General features: G+C 32.0%; 1 protein-coding gene across 1 annotated transcript; it reads left to right on the forward strand.

Moving 5' to 3' along the window:
* The first annotated feature begins 7,063 nt into the window (after nucleotides 1-7,063).
* On the forward strand, nucleotides 7,064-9,675 carry LOC143043753 (uncharacterized). Its single transcript, XM_076215934.1, has 2 exons — nucleotides 7,064-7,080; nucleotides 8,385-9,675. Exons 1-2 carry the CDS (start codon nucleotides 7,064-7,066, stop codon nucleotides 9,673-9,675), a joined length of 1,308 nt encoding a protein of 435 aa, XP_076072049.1.
* Nucleotides 9,676-9,972: the final 297 nt, after the last annotated feature.

A 9,972-nucleotide genomic window follows, 5' to 3' on the forward strand; every position in this document is an offset into this window, starting at 1 on the left:
TAACTCATGAACCGTTCAACCAATGCTTTTAAAATTTTAATATGTTGTTACTGACGACTAAATGAAGGTCAAGTTCAATAATGGCGATTTTGACTTTTACCGTTCAGGAGTTATGGTTCTTGAAAGATTGAAAAATGGAGTTTCCAGTCGTGTCCGTGCATTTACGGATGAACTGTTCTACCTAAGCTTCCCAAATTTTAATATGTTGTTACTGATAACAAAATGGAGGTCAAGTTCAATAATGACGATTTTGACTTTTACCGTTCAGGAGTTGTGGTTCTTGAAAGATTGAAAAATTGTGTTTCCAGTCGTGTCCGTGCATTTATGCATGAACTGTTTTACCAAAGCTTCCCAAATTTTAATATGTTGTTACTAATGACAAAATAGAGGTCAAGTTCAATAATGACGATTTTGACTTTTACAGTTCAGGAGTTATGCTTCTTGAAAGATTGAAAAATGGTGTTTCCAGTCGTGTCCGTGCTTTTTCTCATGAACCATTCAACCAAAGCTTTTGAAATTTTTATATGTTGTTACTGATGGCAAATTAGAGGTCAAGTTCAATAATGACGATTTTGACTTTTACCGTTCAGGAGTTATGGTTCTTGAAAGATTGTGAAATGGCGTTTCAATTCACGTTGTTGCATTTACTCATGAACCATTCAATCTAAGCTTTTCAAATTTTAAGATGTTGATACTGATGACAAAATGGAGCTCAAATTTGATATTGACGATTTTCACTTTCACCATTCATCAGTAATGGTTCTTGTGATATTGCCAGGACACAAATAAATATTAATAAATCCGGTTTGCTGTCGTTGTGACAGCCTCTTGTTATAAATGCGGCTGCATTTGTACTTTTCAATAACGTTATGGTTTGTTCATACAAATTTGGAGCTCATATTTAGGTATCGTTCGTGCATATATATAACATCTGTTATTACTTATATGGATATCTTACACCGAATGTATTCCTTTTCTTCAAATTGCTTACTTCAATAATTTGTCAACGCAATTTCAAGATACTATTTTCCTTTGGTTTTGTCGTTAATTACATGTTAAGTCAAATGCACTGGACATGGTTTGCAATATTCTTTTATGCACTGAATTCGTATCACACTTCATAATACTTATACGACATGAATTACAGTAGTATTCCGAGTTCCTACCTTTCAGTGTCAAATATTAAAGCGTAAAGATGTTATAAGAATTAATAAAGAAAACAACTTACTATGGCAAAGGTATCAAAAGAATATTTCAACCATTTTTGTTGCTGAGAGTGCAGTACTAAATACAGTGTGTCTTCCCAAATAAATAATTGCCGACAAAATAATTAGTTGTTATACCATTATACTCTTAAAGGTGGCGTAAAATATTTTTTTTCAGATCAAAGATCATCTCAGAAGAAACACATTCAGATCTTCGTGTTTATTGTTTATACCGCAATTGTAGCTATGTGTAAGTACTTCAGTTATATACTTAGCATTTCTCATCCTAAACAGAAAACATAGAACAAATGCAATAATCAAATATTTCCTTGATTTAGCTACGATAGATTAACATTAGGTGTCAGACCACCAATTACTCCCTCCAATTTAGAACGTATGCAAAGGTAGCCCTACTCTGACACAAAATAGTGCTTTCGATGTCCTTGTTTACTTAAACTAACCAACAAATTTGCAGAAATGAAACTTTTGGTGAAAGAGAAATATATCTAGATCATTTTGAGCCAAAATTTACTTGTCTATGAGTTTGCATTAAAACTTGAGGATTAATGCGCTCCATACATCCATAGTATACTAATTTTAGATTTCCTGAAAACCAGGTATTGTTTTTGGAATACCTCTATTTGAAGGTCAGTTATTTTGTTAGAAGGCTTCAAAGGTATGGTGAAAATTGGCATGTGAAAAGCTGATACATGTACAATTAAGGATATACCTGGTTTCTATGAAGTTAAACTTAAGGTAAAATATTTAGAAAGCTGTGAAAATTGCAAAATTTGGTTGAACAGATCGGGATTTTTAATTGGTGGTCTGACACCATTAGGGCACTTCACTTTTAAATGATATACTCTGCAAATAAAATCAAACCATCGTTTTACAAAAAGAAACGTTTCTTCTTTAATGCAAAACTCTTACTGGTTTTGTGTAAACCTCAAAGATGATGCCTATAATGCAAATTAAATTAAAAAAAACAATCTTCTAAATGATGATATTTTTCTGAAAGACTGATCAGTGACGGTCGGATCAAAAGTGTACAATACGCCGAATAAAATACGTAGCTGAAAGCAAAGAGAGATAATGAATGGAAAAATCTACAGCATAGCATCATGATTTTGTACTTACATTTTTGCATATTCGACGTTTTGAGTTGCAAAATACATTTCTTTTTTTTCTTTGAATTTCATAGATCATAGATAAAAGGGTTTTGTACTAGTGTTAATAAGACAACTCTCCATCCAAGTCACAATTTGTAAAAGTAAACCAATATAGGTAAAAGTGCGGCCTTTAACTAAGAGCATGGACTTTTACCGAATATCAATCATGTATGATCGGCATCATATTTACACAATGCAATGTAAAACTGCCAGTGCTGCGAATTGTCATGGATTTCTTATTTTCATGGTCATCATAAATACTACTTTAGATTCAGTTATATTTTTGAAATACTAAGGCTTTTCTTCGGCAAGCATAGATTAACTTATCTGTATATGACAAAACTTTTAGGAATTTTGGTCCTCAGTACTCTTCAACTTCGAACTTCATTTTGCCTTTTATTACTTCTTTTGAATCGATCGAGTCTTTTATAGACGAAACGCGCTTTTGGCGCAAATACAAACATTAAGTCCCGGTATCGATGATGAATTCATTCAATAATATTTGCCAGATACTCTTTTTAGTGGATTTCGAGTTCCAATGATAAAATTCTTCACATAGTAAGCTATAAAAGGCACAAAAAGGAAGAAAAGATGGGTTATATATAAATCAATAAAACCCATCACTATTTCTAAAATGACTATAATAAGTGTGAAAATTGTTGCCAATCTTTAATATATAAACCATATTTTTTGGTTGCTAGATATTAAATAATGACTAAACAACTATTTAAAGTATCAGAGATTATTATTATCATTAAAAATAAATACAGGTAAATAACATACAATATATAAAAACGGTTGAATGTGATTTCGTGTATTTGTTATTACCTCTTGAAATCTTTCAAGATCGGTTCAAATTCGTTTCGTTGTAAGAAAAGTCCGGTTTTTATAGGTCTTAGCACGCCTTATCTTTGCGTATAAGCAATTCGTTACCGGTCAAGATTTATGATGTAAATAACGGTCATTACGTACATAAATATGAATTATCAAGAAAACAAGCATGATTTCGTACATCTTGACACCGATTTAACAGTATAATGCATGTAAACACAAGTAACTAAAGAAATGTATGACTCATATCAAGCTAGAAAATGCCACATGTTGGCGTAATTTCGTAAGTTCAATCGACAACTGTCAAATTTGCTGTGGACGACGTAACCTTTACAAAAAGGTACTGTCGCGATATTTAACGTTCACAACAATAAGTATCCGTAATTGATGATTGGTAAATATGTTGATCTTTCCAGGTGTAGCAATAGTTTTATCAGTACTGCAGTTTCCAAATTGGTTAAGTAAGTTAAGTTATAAAATAGAAATTAATCAAAAGAACGGTCAATGCTGACGAAAAAAAATCGTTGTTATATTATTGTTTTCTCAAAAGCCCATCAATATCAATAAAATAATATTTCTCCAGTTATACAATATTTCCCAAATTATACAGAACTTATTATACATTATTACTTCCCCGAAAAACATTGCGACAGTAACACATATAGCATAAGCAAATATTTGAGTTCTAAACCAAGTATATTTTAATAAAGAATGACACAATACATCAGATGTATATAGAAACCACAAGGATACTAGCAACACATAACTCCAAAGTTTCCTAAAGAAAGTTAAAATGGCCAACCAAGTTGCATCAATCTTTCCAAGAAAATGGTACGAAAGTGTGTTAAGACATATAAATGAAAATATCAAATAACTACTCGTTATGTGCCTCGTATTACAGTGTCAGTTTTTTTTAAGAATCAAAAAGCTGATTTTATTATTTTTGTAGACGTCCTTTCAATTGACATGAGACATAAAACAGAAAGCAGTCCAAGAGGCATGTATTATATATATATATATGTTAAATCTACATACAATTTAATATCCAAAAATTTTGTTTTTTCTTCTTCTACTGTTCTCTTTTTTGGTTAAGAAACGCTAGTGGAATGTACGGAAATCAGACATTTTATATTTGTTATCCTAACACTATTTTCTCGAAATGAAAGATATTGAATTGTAATTAACTGCTTAAATTTCCAAAGTAAATGTATTTGATATAATATAAATGGAATAAACACTGTCCGGACATTATATATTTGAAAAATGTATGAGGTACAAAGAAAAAAGCTAGGCCAGCTGATACATTCACTAAAAGACTGACGGTAACATGTCTTTCTTGTCTTCTGGTTACCTTGTGGTGTAGTAAGCGTTATCTGATAAATTATTATAATTGATCAACATATTATTAAACTCTTGTTAACACTTCTAAATGAATACATATAAGCATTGCACATCTTACTCTGATGAATATTTTATTTGTTTTCAAATGCAGATATGTTCAGGAGGCGTATTAAGGCAAACTATTACGATATCATCACGACAATAGACTACGAAGCTATAACTACATATATGATAAGCAAAAACGTTTTACGCAAAGATGACCTGCCTATTACATCAGGAAAAGGCTTAAGGCGAAAGGTCAAAAATCAGGAACTTCTTAAAAAACTATGGAGAGGAAATCAGCCTTGGTTCGACCATTTTATTCAAGCTTTAAAAATCCATGAATATTCAACACTTGCCAATCAGATCTTAGAAACGCATGGTTAGTTTTTAATCATTGACGTACCAATATAAACACTTATCAAATATCAAATTTACATTCCTCTGAAGTTCGATATGTCTTCTATGTTGGCTATTTATATATTCTCCTAAATTCTGTTATAACAGATTTCACCTAGCAGCAGTTTCATTCAAGCGAGGAGTATAATGTAGACGAAACGTGTGTCGGGCATACCTTATAAGCGTGATCTATGTGATGACGTTTAATACACTGCCATAATATTTTATCAGCATTATTCTGTTTATTGAAATAAGTAATTATGCTTACTTCAAATGTATTTCTGACGTTTGTAGTTAATTCTGTATAATGTAATAGAAATTAAAAACACACGATACAAATCAAGCAAGAAAGAAAAAGTTAAATGTACAAGCTCAATAATGAGTTAAATACTACTTTCAAAATAGTTCTTACTGGCAATGATCATTTACCTAAATATATATCTGTTGTACAAGGCGGCATAACCAAATATTTACATTAAAAAATACTACTCCTTTCTTTAAAATCAATGTTCACTTATAACATATAAAGTCTACATTGTTTTACTTTCATTTTTTTTTTTATTAAATATACATTCAAATTGGATCATGTCTTTTTAATATCAGAGTCAATATATTGTTTCTGTTTTTAAAAGAAATTAATTACAACAAAGTCATCGTTTGCAATTAATGAAAAAATGTTTAAATATGAAATATATATTTTTTAATTTTTGGTGTATAAACGCCACCTTAAAGCACCGCCCAGACTATTTCGTGGCGGCCAGTTTTTCTTTGTGGAGGAAACCGGAGTGCCACCGACCTTCGATTAGATAACTGTAAATCCTAGCCAGTTAAGATTGGAGTCGAGTGAACCTGCAAGAGCAGGGTTCGAACTTACAACCTCAGTGTTGACTGGCTAGTGTTTACAGCAGTGAATACTTTCATGACTCGGTCACCGGGGCACCTAAACATAAAATATGATCAACCCCTAAAATCAACAAAAATGTCATGAGTGATGATATTTCTTTGTTAATGTCCTTCAATTGTTTACTATTTGTTCTTTGCTCTATAGGATAGTTCCTTCATTTTGGTAATAAAAGCACATCACTTAAATTCAATATTTATAATTAATATAAATTGAGGTATATGAAGCCGTTCAATTTGTCTATTACAGTATGCGTATGTTCGGTATTATAAATATAATGATGATATTAAGTAGTTTATTTGAGACCCATGTTCAGAACTTTTTTTGGGGATTTGTCGCATGTATTTCTCTTTAATAAATCATTCCATATCATCTATCTTTATCATAGAAGTTTTGTATTGTAGTTGATCATTGTGGTGAATTTGACGAGGATTTGAGTGATGATGATGATGGTAACAAAAACATCCCGCAGTACAACAGAGGTATGTTCTGTCAAAGGTGTAAACAAGATATATGCCGTTCTTTTTCTCGTTGGAATTGATTTACGTTAGTCATTTCGGGGCCTTTTATAGCTGATTATGCGGATTACTTTGTTTATTGTCAACAGTCGAATGGTGACCTATAGTTGTTAATATCTGTGTAATTGGTTCTGTTGTTGAGAGTTGTCATATTGGCAACCATACCGCCACTTCTTTATATATAGATGCTAATGGATAAAGTGATTATGCCCTTCCTATTTAAAATTTAAAAAAACACTAAATGCACAGTGAGTTAACATATTTGTGACCATATAAAAGCTTGTTTTTTTAATAAACAACAGTATTCCTATTAGCTACATTCTTTTAGATAATGAAAAGGATATTTTACCTCTGAGTTCCACATCGTATGTAATTTATTGTCTTGTATTGATACCTAAAAAAAAGGATTTATTTTATATTTAGAGCTCAATACAAGGTATATACATGATTGGCTCGATGAAGACACACATTTTAGTCCAACAACAGCTTCAACGAAATTGGAAGAAGAGATTAAAAAAAGGAACTGCGTTCTTGTAGTTGCAGACTCAGGAGAGGGTAAAACTTCACTGATAAGACACATTGCCGTCAAGTTGTGGCTAGAGGAAGATTACGATATAGTGCCTATAGTAATGGTACCACTTATAATAAGAAACTTCTACAATGCAGATAGGAAACAAGTATTCGTAGTAGATGATTTTTGTGGAAGGGACACAATTAACGGAACGTCTGTTGATCTTTGGGTCCTACCGCATTATACAACACTTTTTGAGGATATTATCGAAGCACAGATACGTTTAGATAAAAAAGATATTGCTAAGAAAAATATAAAAATATTGATAGCTTGTAATAGTGCAGTTTATAATGATCCATCATTCAGTATGCTTGATTTTTATAAACAGTACACTTTTAGTCTATCAAAATGGCCTTTATCAGACACTGAGAGAGAAATTATGATAAAAAATAAATTGTTTCACGCTAATATGATTGACAGTATAAAGGATTTAAGTTTTCCATTACTCTGTAAGCTTTCTAAAGGGAAATCAAACGATCAAATTCGGAAATTCTTTGAAAGACCAATTGAATGGATAACAATAGACATTAACAAGATTAAAGAACAGCAACGTTATCAGTTCTTTCTAATTAGTCTTTTGGTCATATTAGATAACCAATTCAATGTTAATTGGCTGGATGCACAAACATTACCCGAAGAGATAAAAAGATCAGTAGTTGACATATCAAAACATTTGTTTTTAAATCTTTGGGATAAAACAGTGAAAGCCGAATTGGAGAAAAATCTTGATATTTTGGAAAAGACCTTTGTTGTTAGGAGCGACAAAACTTGCAGGTTTGTACACGATAAGATTTACGATATTTCTGCAGTAATATGTGGTGAATACTTTTTTTGCCATTTTGTTAAACATGCAAGTAGTATGTTCATTGCAGAAAGATATAAACTTGAAACAATACACAATGAAACAGATGAAAAGGAAATGCTTATTTCCATTAAAACGGAAAATGAGACCCTGTATTTTGATAGACTGATTAATGATCTAGAAATTGGTGATACTTGTAGCTTTTTTCACAATAGACAACTGGAAGATAAAATGTATCGTAAAAAATTTCTAAAATATTGTCGAGAACATCTCATTTTTAATAAAATTAAAGATTGCATAGCAAATTTAAAAGTCAGGCAAAATAACAATGCATTCCAAAAAGATCGAAATATATCAATCACGGACTGGAAAAATTACGATGATCATCATGACTCGTACTATACTGATTTAAAAGAAAATCGCACTCATGAAATCAGCAGCTTGGGTAAACCTTTAATTGAATCGGTAATAGAGGGATATGCCGATATTGTGGATTTTGCATTGGAAGCAGGATGTGATATAAACGGTACTCATACTTTTGGCAGGTCATCTATTTACATTGCAGCGCTTTTAAATCATATTGATATATTGAAATTACTCATCGAAAGAAAAGCTGATATATATGTGCGTAATCACAAAGGTAGATCTGCTTTATATGTTTGTTGCAAAAAAGGTCATGAACAAATTGTTGAGGTTTTGCTTCAAACAAACCTAAACATTTCACAGTGCGATGACAAAAAAAGGACACCACTGCACGTAGCATCTAAGAAAGGACATGAACATGTTGTTAAACTATTATTGGATAAAATGCACGCCGTAGATTTATTGGATATCGAAAAACAAACACCTTTATTTCTGGCATCTGGACGCGGCCATACAGAAACGGTTAGAACATTAATACAAGCAGGTTCAAGTATATCTATTAAAGATAAAAATGGATGGACGCCACTTTTTGCTGCATGCAAAAGTGGAAGAAAAGCAGTAGCAGAATTACTTATAGACATGAAAGCCAGCATATCAGAATGTGACGAGAAAGGTAGATCACCACTGCTTATTGCCTCAAGCAATGGACGTGATGAAGTCGTCAAACTGTTGATACAAAATAAAGCTGACATTTCAAAATGTGATATTAAGAGTCGTTCAGCAGTTTACATTGCTTGCAAAGGTGGACATAAAACAACAGTGAATATATTATTGCATAATCATTGTTCTGTCAATGTATGTAATAAAAAGGGCAACTCACCACTTCATGTTGCATGCGATAAACGAAATCTTGAAATTGTAAAAGTTTTGCTCAATTACAATCCTTCCGATGAAACGTTAGAATGTCAAAATCAAGCAGTTTCATATTGCCGAACTGAACACGACAAGTTGGAGCCAATTAAATCCTCATTTAAAAATAAACAAAATATTAATATCTTTAATGCTGAAGGAGATTCTCCTTTGCATGTTGCTTGCAAACGGGGAGACCAAGAAATAGCGACTATGCTTGTGCATAACGGCGCAGATATAAACCATTCGAACGATGTAGGCAAGCAGCCCTTGCATATAGCTTGTAGTGATGATCATTATGAAATAGTTGATATGTTATTATCGAAATCTGCTATCGTTGATGGTCGTGATAAAGAAGGAAGAACACCGCTTATAGCTGCTTCAAAAAACGGTCGAGCTAAGATAATACGACTTTTGTTAGAAAAAGGCGCCGTACCCACAACTCTTGACAGGAAAAAGAGGTCACCTTTGCATTTTGCTTGTATCAAAGGATTTGAAGAAATCGTTCATACTCTTCTCGATAAAGCACCCTTATTAGTTTCAGAGAAGGACATTGAAGGGAAAACAGCACTCGATTTTGCAAACGAAAACGGACATTCTAACATTGTGCAATTTTTGAGTAAATAAGAACATAATTCAATAATAATAAACAGTACATGATTTAATGTTATAGCAGTTTTGTGACTTGTGTGAAACTAACATGTCATGAAATATAATTGATGTCTTGTTGTAAATTTACTAACGAAACGCAAGTGTGGTATACAAATTAAAATCAGTGTCTTAAGGGGGCTCGCGGGTCTAAATCATTTTTTTTTAATTTAATATAGGATTTCTTTATATTTTTTTATAATTGAACTTTATCTTATACTTAATAGAAAAATGAAATAAAAAAATGGGGTCATCGTTCATTTACGCTCACAATCT

This window comes from Mytilus galloprovincialis, chromosome 8, assembly GCF_965363235.1.
Source record: "Mytilus galloprovincialis chromosome 8, xbMytGall1.hap1.1, whole genome shotgun sequence".
Classification (NCBI taxonomy): Eukaryota; Metazoa; Mollusca; class Bivalvia; order Mytilida; family Mytilidae; genus Mytilus; species Mytilus galloprovincialis.